Below are 18,797 nucleotides of genomic sequence, written 5' to 3' on the forward strand. Positions count from 1 at the left end.
GAGGCAAGGGAAAGATTAGGAGAGGGAGGGAGGTGATCAGCTTATGATTATGCAGCTCAGCTGTTCAGCAGCAGCTTCACAAACACAAAAACAATGGTTGGCTAGATCGAGCTGCAGAGAAGGCCTGAACCTGGCACCCGTCCAGTTCAACACAGCCAAGCCCAGGAACTCTACATTTATAAACAGACATACAAAGACAAATTAGACCTCGGATTGTGTTTGTGTAGTTACTCCCTCTGCAGCAAGACTTAACTAACCTTGTAGGAATCGTTTTATTTGGTTTCTTCAATAAAACACATTTTGGCCGAACATCCAAAAAACCCATTATCATACAAGTGGAGGATGATAATGCTAAGATCAAAGTGGAGGATGATAACGCTGAGATACAAAACAGATTAAAACAGCAAGTAGTTCATATATCACTGGTTCTTGAATGTCTTGTGATCCACGCTCATTTTCGTAAAACGGTCTATCGACTATGTGTTGTATGTGTTCACACCTTTAGCAAATCTGATAAAACGATGAATAATTTCCTGTGACATCACACACTTAGGGAAACACAGGTTTAGAGGGGAGTGATTTATTTTGTTCAGCTTAAATACTGAATAAAATGCGCTAACCGACAAGACAATTCTTGGCTATGCTTCCAGAGAATTCTGTCAGATAGGAGACCCAAAAAGGAGGAATTTGTGATTTTTTTACACTAAACCTATGTGCCTTTGTCCCCAGTAAGGGGAAAAATGGCAGCCACCAATACACACTCGTATTAACAGTGACCAATTCATCAAAGGTAACCTTGCGTAAACACTGAACTTTGGTTTCTAAAAGGGACACTCCACTTTTTTGAAAATATGCTCATTTTCCAGCTCCCCTTGAGTTAAACATTAGATTTTTACCGTTTTGGAATCCATTCAGCCGATCTCCTGCTCTGGCGGTACCACTTTTAGCATAGCTTAGCATAATCCATTATATCTGATTAGACCATTAGCATTGCGCTCAAAAATTACCAAAGAGTTTCTATATTTTTCCCTTTAAGCTCAAATTGCACTAAAAACACCTATTTAGAGGTTGTTTCAGGTACTGCGCATGCGCACAGGTTGGCAAATGCCTCCCAAAACTTTGTACAGAGCCCCTCCTACAGATAATAAATTAATGATTGGTTCTTTTAACTTGAAAATGGGACGTCTGTTGCCAGAGTTGCCAGCATTGAATTGCCCTCCTATTCATAGTAATATAAAAGTGATCAATCTTGTAAAATCCAATAGGGTGATTCTCGCGAAAAAAAAAAATGCAAAGTAAGAGTATCAAAATAAGAAGCATACAGTTACAAACATCTCTTCATGTATTATTTTGCACATGATTTCAAATGACATCATACAAACCAATTTTGTTGTTTTTTTTCCACATTTAAGGGGAAAATTTTCATTACCGCAACGTGTCCATGACTGGATTTGGGTTCTTTGCCATGGAAATATTTATAATTAAAAAATCAAAAAAATTAAAAGCTTCAGTGCATGTTATACTATAAACATTCACAGTAAAGAAACATGAGGTATTTGATGATCATTGGTAATTGTAGAGACAATAATAAGGAATATAAATGTGTCCAAGACCAATTTTCTCATCCTCCGCAACAATTTTCAATCATTGTTTAAGCCCTCAAGGAACTAACATTTCCAAAAAAAAAATAGTTGTAAGGGACATAATTGACTGTGACACTCAAGATGGCTACCAGGTAAGCAGTTCTTATTTTTCTCTCCAGATAAAAGTTGAAATTTTGTTTGTCATAGTACCTAGACAACTTTTTGGTTCTCAATACCGAAACATGAGTTTGTAAATGCATATATTTAATGTAATATCATGTTGCGGTAATGAACATTTTTGATAATCTAAAAAATTTAAATAATTGTATAGTAAATAGGTTTTAAATCCTCTCAAAATAATGGTTATGGTAAGTTCAGACCTTGTTCAGAATTGGTTTCACTTTTTTTTTATTCTGATGCTGGACACGGATTTCGTGAGAATGGACACTGGATTTCACCCAATATCTTTAGTCATATACATTTGAGATGGTGTGAGGTGAGTAAATTAAAGTCTTATGACTTAAGTCTATCTTATCTTAAAAAAGCACAGCTCTCAAATCCCTAGCCTTAATTATGAACAATAATAGCAATCAGTTGGTTTGCTAAAGTCACACACTTCAAACGTCTCCATGCCAATTAGGATAAATAACCTGTTTTATACAGTACGTTGTTTTCATCTTAGAGCATCCATGCACAAGGGGATTAAAAAAATGTATGTGGCACTCCCGTAAAACATAAAATGTCATGAAGTCAAACTATACCAATAAAACATCAAGACAGGTATGAACTGAGGATGTACGGAGTTAGTAAGTAAAGGTGTTAGGTGGAAAAGAGAGAGCAGGAGCGAGTGGGCTAGGGAAACAGCAAAAAAGGGGAGAGTGGGTGGGAAAGGCCTCCGGTTGCCATGGAAACTGGGAGGTATATCAGCTGACTCATTTTTCCCTCTTTCACTCCATCCCGCCCGCTTCTTTCTTTCTCTGTACGGTTCTCCACCCTGCCACCTCACTCTCTCTCTGCATCCACTCCACCTTTTCTATAGCCATGAGTTGTTTTTACATTTGTCTAACCAAAACACATCACGCAAAGGTGTGGCACTCAAGTCGAGAGGACGGCATCGATAAGTGACCCAATTATTACTAGCGTGCTGTATGGGTTGTTAATTGAGTGTGTTCAATATCTATTAGCAGTTGTAGGCCTGCGGTGGCGAGTGAATGTTGTGATAAGGACCAGGCTTGCGGCTGTCATTACGAAAACCAATTCTATAGATTTTGTGTCGAGGCTGCGGGATTTTTCACACTGACTTTGAATTGAGGCTCTGTTAAATGGGCGAAACAAAGAATTGCAAAAGCACCACACTGTGGTCGATCAACATCAAAATTGTCAGGTGTATTCAAAACTTTGTCAAGACAATGTCTTGCTTTTGTGTTTGACAATGGCCTGTTAGGATTTGCATGTGCTTCCAGAGAAAATTAAAAAACATTTCCACCTAAAAATAAAAATGAACAACCAATCAGAGCATATATGTTTAACATATAGGATTTCAGACCAATGAGATTTCACTGTTGGTGACTCAACGTTATGTAATGGATGAAGAAACCAAAACATCCTGACTTAATGCTTGTTGTGGCTGGTTAGGACAAAAATTCAGATTGACATGAAAGAGAGCTTCAGGTTCTCAGGAATAAAAAGCTTATGGTACATGTTAGCAGTAAAAGAGAGAGAGGGAGAGACCATATTTTATTATTTATCTTATTTATGCTTTACCCAACATCCCATTTAATACTGCCAAATTGTTTGTAATTGCAATACTGTTTTTTTTGCCATTAATTTTTTGTGTATAATGCTTTGGCAATAACAATTATCCCAATAAAGTACTATTGACATCGTTTTATTACACGTACACACGCTGCCCCAATTACACGCCTGACCCAAAGTTTACGTCCGGCCTGTGCTTGTTTATCGGCCTAGATAGTGACTAAATGAACCTCTAGAACAAATACCTTGCGGATTTTTTTTTTCAAAAGACGAGTGGAGACAGTGAGAATGGATTTGGCAGACAGGCAAGATTTCAAGGAGCTGTAGCCAGCATTGTATACATAAATTTTACATATTAACATTAGCTCAGCATAGTAGTTATGTTTTCAGCTATGATTTGAACTACTATACTCTAGAGCAGGGGTTCCCAAACATTTTTACTGCGCACCCCCTTCTATGTCCCAACCGGGTTGGCGCACCCCCAATCCCCACTTAAAAAAAAAAAAATATATAACGCTAAAAGATTTGTTTTTGAAGACTCATGTTTAATCATGCGCAAATAACCAGGGGCTGGTTGCAACAGCCGGACGTTAAGAAGTTGGGTGTAAGTCCTATGTCGGGCTTAGCTAGCGTCTGACATTGTGAAAAATATTTACGCGTGTTGCACCATCTGAAACTACGACCAGACGCAGCTACGCTCAGCATAGGTGACACGCGCCCCCATGTATGCGTTTAACCACTGTGATATTTAGATGCCATTCGAGTTTACTATGGTTAAAAACTTACACTTACTGCCGTCAGCTAATAGATGATATATGAGAGTTTCCTCATGTTAACCAGTGCGCTCTCTTTCTAAATGCGTGCGTAACGTGTAGACCCATCATTCACGAAAGCCTTTACTGTTCGCACAAAAGGTGTATAATAGTTTGCGGATTCATTATAACAGCTCAGGTTTAAAACAAAATTAAATGAAAGCTTTTAATAAGTTCTCTACAGTAAGTATTTATGTATTTTATTATATAATTCATTGGCGGTCTCTTTACCATGCATGAAAACACATTGCTCGCGTATCCTGTGCCCATGTCTCATCATATTTCATTATTTCTATTTTTGCCATAAAAAAGTCTCTCTCTCTTGGTCCCTCTCCTCTTCGTGACTAACAACTTTATCATAAGACGTCCCACATGACAGTTTCCCTGATTTCAGTCAGTTAAGCATATTTATAATATATATGGAACGAATGAAACGAGTTGGCACGCATAGCGGCTGCAGTGCATAACAGAAGAGCAGTGCGTAGAAAAAGACAGCAGCTGTCTTCTACGTTTCTATCAAAAACAAATTAATTATAGTTTTTTATTTAAAATAAAAGCGATTACAAAGGAAATGTTTACTGTTCATTTTTTTATTTATTTATTGTATGGAAAAATCCCACTTAAAGAAACAGACCGCCATTACATTTTTCCTCTCGCGCACCCCCTGGTGGCAGCTCGCGTACCCCTGGGGGTGCGCGCACCACACTTAGGGAATCCCTGCTCTAGAGTAGAGTGTTGTTATTGATTTTATGCGGACGTCTACCGGAAGTTTGCACCACAAAAGTCGTTTGTTTATGTTTTTTCCATTGTCTATACACTGTTAAAAAAAATTATTGGTTCAACTTAATAAATTAAGTTACCTGGTTGCCTTAAAATATTTAGTTTATACAACTTAAAAATATAAGTTCACATAACTAATAAGTTAATACCTGGTATTAAGATGCGTTCCATTGATCAGATCACAATTGGACATGAGAGACACATTCACGTTTACACCTGGTATTTTAATCATTCTCTTTTGTCAACTGCTTGACAAGTCTGCTTTCGTTTAAACACGAGTAGGAGAGATAATGGGTTTACATTGACGCAAACTAATATTATGTCAGAGTCCGCTGCTTGTGTTGTAAGTAAACATGTTAAATTAATGAAAGATGGAAAGTGGGCGGTCTTTTGTGGCTTTTCAAACACATCCGGGTGATTCTCGCGAAATTAGACTTATGAGGTGTCATGAAACATTTTGATAAAAAAAGTAAATACAAAGTAAGAGTATCAAAATAAGAAGCATACAGTTACAAACATCTCTTCACGTACTATTATGCACATGATTTCAAATGACATCATACAAACCAATTTTGTTGTTTTTTCCACATTTAAGGGGAAAATTTTCATTACCGCAACGTGTCCATGACTGGATTTGGGTTCTTTGACATGGAAAATTTATAATAAAAAAAATAAAAAAAAAAATAAAAAGCTTCAGTGCATGTTATCCTATAAACATTTACAGTAAAGAAACATCATTGGTAAATGTAGAGACAATAATAAGGAATAGATGTGTCCAAGACCAATTTTCTCATCCTCCGCAACAATTTTCAATCATTCTTTAAGCCATCAAGGAACTAACTTTTCAAAAACAAAAATTATTGTTGTAATGGACATAATTGACTGTGACACACAAGATGGCTACCAGGTAAGCAGTTCTTATTTTTTCTCTCCAGATAAAAGATGAAATTTTGTTTGTCATAGTACCTAGACAACTTTTTAGTTCTCATTACAGAAACATGAGTTTGTAAATGCATATATATTTAATGTAATATCATGTTGCGGTAATGAAAATTTTTGATAATGATAATCTAAAAAATAATTCTATAGGAAATATTTTTAAATCCTCTAAAAATAATAATAGTAAGTTCAGACCTTAATCTTATATGTGCAAAAAAAAATTGGATTCAAGGGCTTTTTAAAAATTCTGATGCCAGACACCTTCTAAATCTGGATTTCATGAGAATCACCAATTCGTCCACATGCACCTTTACACCACAAAAGCAATCCGGTCATATGCGTTTTCGACGACCCTCTGAATGTGGTAGAAAGTTGACGAGCTCAAAGTGTTTTACACCTCGTTCACACCTGTCTTTAGCATCATCTAATTGTGATCCGATCAACCAAAATGCATCTTAATACTAGGTGTAAACAGCCTCTTAGAGTTAACTCAAATTGTAGGGAACCAGGTACACTCTAAAAAACAAACGGTGCTATATAGCACCAAAACAGTTGCTTTGGATCGTAACGATAGAAGAACCATTTTTAGTGCCATATAGCACCAGTGAAGAACCAGTGAAGCACCAGTGAAGCACCAGTGAAGCACCTGTGTAGAACCATATAGTGCTATGTAGAACCATATGTGGTGCTATATGGCCCCTATATGGTTCTACACTGGTGCTTCACTGGTGCTTCACTGGTGCTTCACTGGTTCTTCACCGGTGCTATATGGCACTAAAATGGTTCTTCTATCGTTACGATCCAAAGCAATTGTTTTGGTGCTATATAGCACCGTTTGTTTTTTTAGAGTGAGCTTACTTTTTTAAGTTGAACCAACATCTTTTTTTACAGTGTAGGGAAAGAACAGTTGAAATGGTCACGTATTTGTCAAGAAAAAAAATCTTTCTAAGATTGTTAGAAATGATAACAGTATGACTCTACACTAAACCTTCCAAAGACAATTAATTAGGGAAAGTGGCCATTAATATTTACAATGAGGCTGCAAGTTTCATCACAACCCACAAGACTTCAATACAAATAAAACTCATTATTATAACAAACAACAAAACAAAAAGCAAAAAAAAACAATTTGTGTTATGTTTACAGTCGCAAAAATACACCATTAGCCAATTTTTTTTATAACCAAATGCCCCCCCCCAAAAAAAGGAAGCACAAGGGAGAGGCTGACTCTGTGACGAAAAAGATCAGGGATCAACTAATGCCTACACTTTCAGAAATAAAGATCACTTCTGTCAAAAAGTACACTTTCTTTTTTATCTAAAGGGTGCATATTAGTTCCTCAAAAAATACATATTGGTACTTCAGAGAAACATTTTGATACCTTAAAAAGTACACATCTCTACCTAAATGGTACATTTAAGGCCTTTTTAAGTAACTTTTGTACACTTGTTTCTGACAGTGTATTATGCAATATGCTAAGTTAAAGGTCAGGGGTGTCAAAACCATTTGGGCTGAGGGCCGGTTCGGAAAAAATGTCCCCTTAATGATAGCCAAACGTTATCATGCTGACATTACCCATACAAACTAAAAGACAACTAGGCCACAACCTGCTCATAATTAAAGAACTGATTTTACCAGCTTGAATAAGCCTTCTTTAAATGAACATGAATACAGTAATAAATTAAACCATTAACTTTCCTTTGCAAATAAACATTATGATCTTTAATGAGTGCAGTCAATTAGCTATAGAGAGAAAATATTACAGACTCTGCTTGTTCTGCATTTCCTAATTATAATAATATTTTTCAATTTTTTCATCATTTAAAATTACGTAAAACATTACAAGCAATTTCTACATTTAGATATTACATCTACATTTATGCATTTGCAGATACTTTTATTCAAAGTGACTTACAAGTGGATTCAACCCATTTATTTATCCATTTCTGTGTTTCTTGGGATCAAACCTATGACTTTTGTATGCCTAACGTTTTGCTCTACCAAGTGAGCTACGTGACCCTCACAACTTCTGCTTTTCCTAAAGAGTACTATTGTTTTTCCAAGAAGGTGCAGACATTTCCATAGACTTGGTTACTAAATAAGGTATAATATTGCAGCAAGACCTGCTATCATATTTATTTATTTAGCATTCAATTTCTAAAGTACTGATACTTCTGTAATGAATACCACCGAATATCTATCATGATTTTGATTCATCCATCATCTGCTATCTCGTCATGTTGTAAAGATGCATTTGGTTATCTGCACTATACCATCTTGGGGAACAGGAGCTTCATTAAACCGCTTTCTCTTCAGTTTTGTTTCTCTCCAGTCCAGCGCTAAACATTTGTCATCATTCTAACAAGACCTCAGTACAACCCATAAAGCATTCATAGGCAAACTAACTAACTCAATTTAAATGGCCATTAGCTCTCCAGATTCATGCTTAAAGTAGAAACCAGCATATATCCTCGATGGTCCAGTTTGCATGTTGTGGCAGATGTTTAGTCAGGGCTGTTGTTTGTAAGGGTGTGGTGTAAAGGCAGTGATATAGATGATAAAACATAGGAGTGCAGGATACAACAGACTGAGAACGATATTAGCATCTGTGTTTGCGGCCCAGCCCATCGCTTAAGAGGGAGTGTCACATGGCCACTCCTACAAACATGATGCCAACCAGGAGCCCTAACTGGGTAAAAGGGAATCACACATGCAGCATTTTGCAGAGACAACGTTTGCAACACAACCAAGGTGTGTCCAGATGTTTTTCCAATATGAACCGCTCCATGGCGGGGAATTACAACATTATACTGGTTTTGAGAAATGACTCAATAAACAAACGCCTGTGTGTTTAAGTGCTGAGTTTCGGAATACCTGGCAACCAACAGCAAGCCCTCGACTTCCTTTTCACAGTTGCCCGGCGTATCAGATTGCGCAGGTGATATCAACCAAACGGCAGATCTTAACCGTCACAGAGGTACTTTTTCCAAAAAAATGGAAAACGGTTGACCTTGATAAAAACTAAGCGTCACTAGACAAAAATAGATTCTTTTGACCAGTAAAGCTTTTCTAGAATAAACAGTGATTGTGAGTGGAGTCTTTATGTAGGGCTGGCTGGGCGAAAGCACATTAGACACAGAGAAAGCTGTGTGTGTGAGAAGAAGATGAGGATAAAGGGTGTGGAGCACATCTTTGTGCACCAATGCTCCCCTTTAGCACTGATGTAAGTGTGTTTTCGTGCGTACAGTTTTGTTGGTTATGTACGATGTATGTGAGTGTATCTACAGCCCTGCAGGTATGTGGTGTTCAGCGTGCATTATGGCTCAAGGAGTGTTTTGTGAGGTAGTGGGAGTGTTGCGAGGGGGTGGGGTAGTGTGTCCGTGTGTGTGTGTGTGTGTGTGTACGAGTGTGTGTTGAGGCAGAGGGGTGTGGGGAGGCTACATCACAGCCGTTCCAACTCCCGCCAGAGCCTCGTTGCCATGACTACAGGAGAACGGAAGCCTCCCTCGATATATCCTATTAGGCTTTGGCGCGACTTGGAAGGGAACATAGAAGAACCGAAACGGAAATCGATAGAAAAAGATAAGCACGCAGCACTAGCAAAGTAAAAAAAATTGTGCTTTATGTTCTTATCGGGTTGAACTTCGGTTTGTATGATGACATTTTAGTTTGTTATTCGACTATGTCAATAGTATTCCTCTTGGTAGAACATTGCATTCGCAATGCAAAAATTATGGATTTGAGGGAACACGCATACAGATAAAACAATGTTAAAATTGGTATGGCAATTTGTTGTAAACTGTTAGCTAGCAATAACTACTTAAATTCCTCCAAAGAAGTGCTTTCAAATATTTGTAATGGAAATAAAACTAGGGTTGCATAACAACTAATCGCAACTAATCGTTTGCAGAATAAAAGTTTTTGTTTTTGTTTATGTCATATATTTGTGTGTCTTGTGTATAATATTTTATGTATATATAAATACACACACATGCATGTATATATTTAAGAAATATTTACATGTGCATATATATTTGTATTTATATAATATATAAATATGAATACTTAATATATACAAATATTTTTTTTAACTTTTACATGTATGTGTGTATTTATATATACATAATTATTATACACAATACACACACATATATGACGTAAACAAAAACTTTTTTCTGCAAACGATTAGTTTTAAATAGGGATGGACGATATATCGGCCGACATATCGTTATCGGCCGATAACTGCTTATTCTTAATATTATCGGTTATCGGTCTGATAGCAAAATTTGGCAGATAAATGAAGGATTATTTCGGTATGTTGAACCACTTCACTTACTCATTGCTGGCCATGTGGAGTTTTGATTGGTGCTTTCTGTGACATAGCACGAAGATGACACGTGTTGCGGGCTTAAGAAGAGTATGCTAGTCTAGCGCAAAGACAAGATGTCCGCAGTCTGGGAGTTTTTCATTGTGAAATTAATATGAATATTTATCGGCCTATTTATATCGGTTATCAGCCCCCAAATATAAAGAGTTATCGGTTATCGGTATCGGCCAAAATTTCCATATCGGTGCATCCCTAGTTTTAAATAAAACGGCCAAAGAATCTTTTAAATCTTGACACGATCGAAACATATGTTTTTAGCAAATAACAAATATGTCTATTCAAATTTAGCTTATTTCGAAAACATATTCTTAAAACAATATACCAAACAACAACAAACAAACTTAAAGGGGCTGTTTCCCGTACAGGGACTAGACTAGTCCTAGACTAAAATAAATGTAAGAGCTGTCCAAACCGAAAACATCTTGCACTGACATATCTTAAAATACATCAGTGGCCTTTGTTTTGCCTCAAAATACACACAAGTAATGTTTTTAGTAAGGCATGTTTGTTTAAACTAGTTATATTTCCTTATTAAACTAAGGTCTAGTCCTGGCTCAAGCTAATCCCTGTCTGGGAAACTACCCCAAAAATCTCCAAAACACCAAGTTAAACTTTTCTGAGGAGATGTGAAACCGTTTTCAAGGTGCAAACTCAATAAATATTTTAAAGGCGGGGTGCATGATCTGACATTTGAAATCACCTAAACAAACACGCCCCTACCCCAATGGAATCTGGACCTTCTTTTGATAGACCCGCCCCATACATACACAACCCAGGCAACAATGTCGGTTAGTAGACATGCTCCTTACTGCTGATTGGCCACAAGTGTGTTCTGGTACTCGACCCGACTCCATTTTCAAAGTGTTTTTTAAAAATCATGCACCCCGCCTTTTAAATTGACAAAATGTTTAGATTTTTATTAGTTCACCCGACAGTTGTGTTTGGACAGCTTCTAATTGTGTTAATGGACATTATTTTAAGGTGTCTTTGAGGCTGTTTACACCTGGTATTAAAGCAATACACAAGCCAAATATCAAAATTACCCCATGATTTACTCACCCTCAAGCAATCCGAGATACACATGTCCATCATCTTTCAGACAAGGAGTTATTTTAGTAAATGTCCTTGCTCTTCCAAGCTTTATAATGGTAGAAAACAAGGATCAACAAACAACTTCTAACTTTAAACCCCCCATCCTGCACAGAGGTAATCCACATGGCTCCAAGGGGTTATGCGATTTCGTAAGAAAAATATCCAGATTTCATTGCCATAGGTACGTTGCACAGCAACTATCATGAATCGCATGAGTCCAAGATGGCGTAGTTACCGTAAGCAAGTTATTATAGTTTTGAAAGTTTAAATATGGTTATTTTTCTTACAATATCACATCAATTACCCACAAAAGATCTATATGAACCCTTTGGAGCCATGTGGATTACTTATGTGAAGGATGAATGCACATTTTGGGGTTTAAAGTCACATGTTGTTTGTTGATCCCTGTTTTCTACCATTATAAAGCTTGAAAGAGCAAGGACATTTACTCGTCTAAAAGATGATGGACATATGGATCTCAGATTGCTTAAGAGGGAACTTCATGGGATAATTTTTATATTTAGCTAAAGTATCAATTTTAAGATGTGTTTTGGTCGATCGGATCTATGCTAAATACGTGTGCATCGGGATATTTTGTTTGCCAATACTGTATCGACCATACAAGATTCATGGCAGTTGTTTTTCTTTTTGAGTTTACACCCTGAATGCTAGAAAGCAGTCTTCTTATCTCTAAATTTCACGAGTGACAGGAAGTACTCGCATTGGGGCGTGCCACTAATGTTAGTGTTAGCAACTAGTAATAGAGGATAAAAGTATGGTTCCAGCTCCCATACAAAGCTTATCCACTAATGAGCACCAGGTCAAACGTTGCAATCATCACATTTGCAGAGTAAAGGTTCAGAAACATCCGGGTCTTAATAATGAAAAGGAGATCCAACTTTCCCCCAGTCTAGAGTAATTGTAAGGACCACTGACTTTATTCCCATGACACGGTCACCACACCCCTTCCTATAACTCTGGTCTTCACAGCCCCCTATACACAAACCTCCATCCCATACTACGAATTTCAACACATCCCCCCCAACACACACACACATAATACACATTACAAAAGCCCACTTACCACCACACACGCCACCTCCTCTGGCTCTGGCTTGATCTGTATGGATGGCATCTCTTCAACAGGCTCAGAGGTGGCTGCAGTGGATTTCTTCGGACTCGTTTGACACTGCAAAGGAAGCAGAAAAGGAGAACGTTTATGAAGAAATCTGAGCATCAAGGTGTAAAAAGCGAAATGATATGAATAAAACAAAACAGAAAAGTTGCCTGGCGAGTTGTGAGAATTAATAAACTTCACCAAACCGATGTAAAAAAAAAAGTTAAACTCTTTAAAGTTTGAGTTAGTTGGGGGTGGATGAGGAAAAAATATTAGGAAAGAAAAGAGAAAGACTCTTAAGGATAAGGAAAAGGAAGAAACTAGGATATCAATCAAGAATGGAGGTGCAGAGTTCCTATTTAGAGAAATAAAATGCAGCCTAACCTGGTTTTAAAAACTGACCAACTGAAGAAATACTGAGGGACAGAAAGAGCGAGCGAACCAAAAGAAGGGAGGAGTATTCAGCAATCCTGCGTCAACTAAGCCCAGAGTCACACCCAGTTCTTTACATTTGAGTAGAGAGAGAGAGAGAGAGAGAGAGAGAGAGAGAGAGAGAGAGAGAGAGAGAGAGAGAGAGAGAGAGAGAGAGACTGAGAGAGGTCCAGTCTCACACACCAGGCCAGCAGTATTAGTAAAAAGAGAGAGAGAAATGTGGTAATGCTTAGGCATGGGGGTGGGAGACTGAGATCATGTGACCCAGCTGCAGCAGATTCCACAAAGGGGTGTGGCCCCCATAAGCTGGGGTGTGGCCGTGCTTAATGTGCCCCTCCCCCAACTTGGCACAGACACACACTGCAAACACATGCACTAATGAAACAAACACATATGCATTACTATAAACAGCTTATGTTGTTCTTCGATGGCTGATAATTACCAGCGTAGCCAAATGATTCATGTGCAACGGATGACGGCAGGACATCTGTAAACAGATCCAAAACGAACACTCGCCAAATGAGAGTAAATCAAACTGTGCTAGTGGCCAAATGGCGAGAAACTTTAAAAGAATACGAGATGACCATTACTTGGCATACGTGACACACTCAAGCCAAAGACTTCGACATAACAACATAACATACTCCTCAGTAAATTACTTCTCCTGTATAGCTCAATGGTAGAGCATTGCATTAGCAGTGCAAAAGGTCACAGGTTCGAACACAGTGAACACACATGCTGATAAAACACACGTATAACTTGTAACGCACTGTAAGTCACCTTGGATCATAGTATCTGCCAAATGCATGAATGTAAATGTAAAGATCTATCATTAAAGTTTATTTTTATGTCGCCTTTTTATGTCAATGTCCTCTGGTGCTCCATTTGATGCACCTAAGCAAAAATATAAGACAAAAAAAATGTTCTTTGCATTTATACCAAGATGTAGACTCAATGACGTGCAACATTTATCAAAGTATGCACAAAAAAGCTACACTGTCCTATTGTCATAGATACAATGAATCTTTCACCTGTTACAATTTTTGACTGGTAAAAATTCTTAACTCGCTCATCATCTGTGGCATAAATTAAACGAGTCTAAACTAATAAAGTTAAGATCAGACCACATCATTGACATTGAGTATCTACACTCTTCAACTGCTAAAATACTCTTCACCCAATCTTTCCCAGAGATGACGATGATGATGCATATTGGTTGGGAAGCATTATCAAAGAGTGCATGTGTGTGCAAAAATTCCCTTGTGAGCTTGTGAAGTGGGTAGTTCCAGGAATAAAAGAGGGTGGGGTGGGTGTGACCCCAGCCCCTCTACATCCCAGCAGGAAGTTATGGACAGAGGAGGGGGTTCTTGTTACTGAAACAGGGAATGTGAGGGATTAGAGAGAGGAAAGTAGAAAGTTTGGAAGACAGTGGAGATAGAAAACAGAATAGGAAAAAGAAAAGAGAAGATGTGAAGAAGAGAGAGAATGAATGGGGGTGGGGGACAGAAAACCATCACAATCTGGGTCATGACGTTCTCTCTCGCTTAGTCGCTCCCAAGCCCCTGTGGCAACGAGTCTCCGCCCCAGTGCAGTGTGGGTAGAGTGGCCTTCTGGGACTGCATAGCTCACCACACACGCCCTTCTGTCCAACCCTCCTTCCCCGAAGAGTCATACTCACTGGTACTCACATTTAGGGAGTACTGGCGCCAGTGGAGAACTTTAACAATCCTTCAATCTTAACCTAACAATCCCAATAATGTTTAGGCTTTAAGAAGAGGTGCAGTCATTTGGATGATGACCGAAGTTCCTACAGACCACACGGTATGAAGCTAAATGTTGCTTCAAGTGGTGCAATTCAAGGTCAATAATTTGATTTTTCTGTTCAATTTGCAAAGAATATTTTTACAATAACTTAATTACTTTAAGGATTGGCAAGCAAACTGATCAAACAAAAAACAGCAACGGCAATGATTTCACTTATGGGGCATTCACACCAGATGCGGAAGAGGCGGCAAGCACGAGTGATTTACACGCGAATAGGCATCCTGCGCCACGTTAAGCGCAAATGTGCGTTCCATGCGAATTGAGCTTTGACAAATCTGAACTTTGGCGGATTTTCGCGCCGCGTTAACCAATCAGGAGCTTGCTCTAGCAGTGACATGATTACAGGAAGCAGACGGAGGCAGAAAAACAAAACAACAATGGAGGACAATCATCATCACTTTACTAGACATCTTCGTAGTATAACAGAAATTAAAAGGATCTTGTTTGGAAGAAAGTGAGTGAGGAGGTCGAACAATCTGCTAAGTTTATTCAATTTAAGCTATATAAGCCCCTCCCATGACACAAATTTATGCGTGAATGTCTTATATGAATAGAATTTAATGCGCGAATGAAGCAAGTAAACACAAAATGTTCAAGTATCCAACTACGCATGAATAACGCATTTTTGCCGCCTCTTCCATGCCTGGTGTGAACGCACAGTTAGTTTGTAAACACCGAATCATACCACCATGACACACAATCTTTCGGGTACAATTAGGCAAAAACAGCAGGGGCTTCTGAGTCTTTTTTGGCAATTCTCAGTTGACTCTCAACTAAGACAAGTCAAGTCAAATCTCAGATCTGCAGTAACTCTTTTGAGGTCGTTCAGTGGTTTCTACCAGAAGACCATGAGGCTTACTAAAACCAAAATGGGATAAACTCATTATACATGAGGCCCTGAAAAGGAAGATAGAGGACTTCGGTTGCGATGGGGCAAACGTCTGTTCAGACGTCCGTGTTGCACAATCGTGTAACCCGAGATTGAAAATGGGCTCGTGCTCCATTCCGAGGCTGGGCCGGACTGGACCCCCTTGGAATAGTGTACAGGGGGTGTGGGGGGGATTTTCGGAGCAGTGTGGGACAGTTTCCCTAGCAGCAGGGAAGGTGGGCTGGGTCTCTCCACCTCCCCTGCTGTTGTGTAGTGTTTCTTCGCTATAAGTACACAAGTTAAACCTTTGCCCAAATTCCAAAGTGCAAGAGCTGCCCCACTCTCAGACCGGCTTTCTATGGGTGATGGAGACAGATGGAGGTGGGAGGGATGTATTTGCCAGTAAGAATGTACAAATGTTTAACTGACAAGATGCTTGACTAATGAGGTGTTGGACAACAAGGAAAGCCCATTCCTTTAACACCAACAAATACCAAAAAATTAGATCCCAAACTAATTCCGGTTTACACAGCAAGGGTGATAAAGACGTGTGGATGTCATCTGAGCAGGAAAGTTGTGAAATTCCAAGAGGATAGAGGACACTACGGTGTCACTAAGTGGAAAATAACTTTTCTTCAAAATATGTTTGTGGACTAGAATGTATGCCAGTTTGAAAATAATGACAGAATTGTAATTTAATCCGACGTATGTTCTTTTGGATAATCATTTAACCAGATGTCACTCAAGAAAGATTTAAAAGAACAAACTTTTGGGAAACTAAAATCTCAGACGTTTCTGCTTCAGACATAAACAGAGGCATTGGCAGAGTGCTCGGCACATAAACCAGTATTCAGACATTGGTCTACAGTTTCGTACGCTGCTCCATAAGTTCAGAAAGGAAAAACATCATGTGAGATTGTGAGCTCAGCTTTCTTTATCTCTGTCAGAGTAAACAGACGAGAAGATGACTGAAGGAAACAAGCTGATGTGTGATCCTGACTTCCAGAAACGCACAAAAAAACGATACATTTATTGCTCACTTTAGCATGTACATGGGTCAATGAAATAACAGGCACATTGTTGTGTCCAAAGGCATAATGTACTATAAAAATAACTTGATATGGTATTTTATTTATTCTATTTAGTTTAAATACATTTTCAGTATTTTCAACGCTCAAGTTCGTTATTTCAACTGTAGGTGCGTGGTGTGCGCTGTATGCGCGCCCATAGGAAGTGATGCAGTCGCGACGCAATGCGAAGCGCTCCTTTTTTCCAGGCACGTCTGCACCGCACAGAGTAAAAAAAACTCAACTTTTCAAAATGCTGCAAGGGCTTGGTTAAGAACTAACCAACGATTGTTTTTCTGGCAGTTTTAAATGCGAAATGTGAACCGCTTCAAGACAACTGTTAAAAATGGTTTTTAAATTAGTAAAAATTAAAAATAAGATATTTTGGCTTTTTAATGTTCAAAAACTTTCTTATAAACAAAGTGCACAAATATCAGTAGTTTTTGGAATGCAAAGGTAAATTGAAAAACTTTTGTCCAACAATTTGGATTTTCTTAATTGTCAAGGTAGTACAACCGCAATCATGGGCCTTTTATTAGTAATAAGTATAAACACTTAACATGATATCATATCATCCAGTGAACCCCAGTTGGTCTTTATGACTGTAAAGTTTGTAGATTTCTCTTTGAAAGTGAAAAAATAGCTACTTTAATGTAATGGGTAGGCTGGTACATATTTGGTGTCAGGTGGAGCAACCCATGTAAAACTAGAAAAAAGCTATTTTATCAAACACAGTTTAATTCTATTTAAAAAATGTATTTATGAATTTGATTGATTTCACAGCCATACACATTAAAGAAGAAGTCTAATAATTGTAAATTCATTGTAGAGGTCAGGTGGTGCAACCAGAAAGTCAAAGGGTGCAATTGTTATGAATGCCCCTGAGAAATAAAAACACTTTCTGGTTGTTTTACACCTTCAAACTATTTTTAGGATCATAAATGCCAAATATAAAATAAACAAACACTGAGCATGACACAGGGAGCGCATTAAAGCTTCTTTGGCAAGTAGACAATGATTGGTTGTACCACCTGACATTTTTTTGAATGGGGATATAAAAATATTGTAATAAATCATTACAATATACTGAAATGTTGTTCAATGAACAAAACTTTTTAAACACATTATGCATTACACAGTATTTAATAATATATATGTTTATTTTTTTATTTGCTTTTAGGAGATTGTTTTGTAATTGAGCCACATAATAATTTTGTATGCATTTAGGAGCTGACAAGAACAAAGGTAGTACAGTATTACTAAAACATTTCCAACCAAAACTCAGGGCCAAAATTAAAATTCATTATTAAAACTAAAGATTACCATTAAAAAAAAAAATAATCTTTAATATGTCCCGCCCCTTACCATGCTTAACTTCCTTTATCAATATAAATACATCAACAGAGGAAAAAAGCTATGCATAGTCAAATACCAGGCCATTTCAATGGGTTTTTAGTACATGTCAACCACTAATAATCAGTTCTGCTGTCTGTAAAACGTAAAACAGAGTCACAGGAACCCCACATCAGAGATTGAAATCAATGTGAAATCAAACATTGATGCTCCTAAACTCATAATTATAAACATTAACCTGCATTTCATCGACAGGGTAACATATTTTTCTTTCCTCTACTTATTTGCTATAATATTTGTATGCAATAACTGGTGGCATGGTTGTAAATCGAACCAAATTCTTAGTAATTGGCTGACAAGTAAACTTAGCCATTGCTTTTCTCAGAGTCACTCCACGACACGCATTGCCAAATAAGGACCGTCTACAAAAACAAACGAGATGTTCCTTCAGTCTTCACAGAGGAAGCTTGACTTTGCAACACTTTGGGGGGGGGGGGGGCGGAGCTGATATTTTTTTATGATGCAAGGTCTATAGTTATGTGGGTACAGGTCTGTGTGCATGTGTACATGTTTGCTGCTGTTGTTTTAATATGTCAGAACAGTGTAATTTTAATGCAGTCTGTTAAGGCCTAGGGCACATCTTGTTCCGTGTACCAGCCAGCACTGTCACTGCGTCCCTCCATATAATCAACTCATCGGACCAAAAGCTAAAGAGAGAGAGAGAGACAGAGAGAGAGAGACAGAGAGAGAGAGAAAAAGAGTGGAGAGAGAGAGAGGATACACATGTA

General features: G+C 38.0%; 1 protein-coding gene across 2 annotated transcripts in view; it reads right to left on the reverse strand.

Moving 5' to 3' along the window:
- Positions 1 to 18,797, reverse strand: part of klf8 (Kruppel like factor 8) — a 44,337-nt gene that overhangs the window by 10,803 nt on the left and 14,737 nt on the right. Inside the window, exons 1-2 of one of the 2 annotated variants that reach the window (XM_065287377.2) lie at positions 12,850 to 12,959; positions 12,433 to 12,537 (exon numbers count right to left, since the gene is read on the reverse strand). In XM_065287377.2, coding sequence (XP_065143449.1) covers positions 12,433 to 12,483 — 51 coding nt within the window. In that variant the 5' untranslated portion in view covers positions 12,484 to 12,537; positions 12,850 to 12,959. Of the gene's footprint in view, positions 1 to 12,432; positions 12,538 to 12,849; positions 12,960 to 18,797 lie in introns of those variants that run through there. The other variant, XM_065287375.2, reaches the window with a different exon arrangement.

Source organism: Paramisgurnus dabryanus, chromosome 18 (assembly GCF_030506205.2).
Source record: "Paramisgurnus dabryanus chromosome 18, PD_genome_1.1, whole genome shotgun sequence".
NCBI lineage: Eukaryota > Metazoa > Chordata > Actinopteri > Cypriniformes > Cobitidae > Paramisgurnus > Paramisgurnus dabryanus.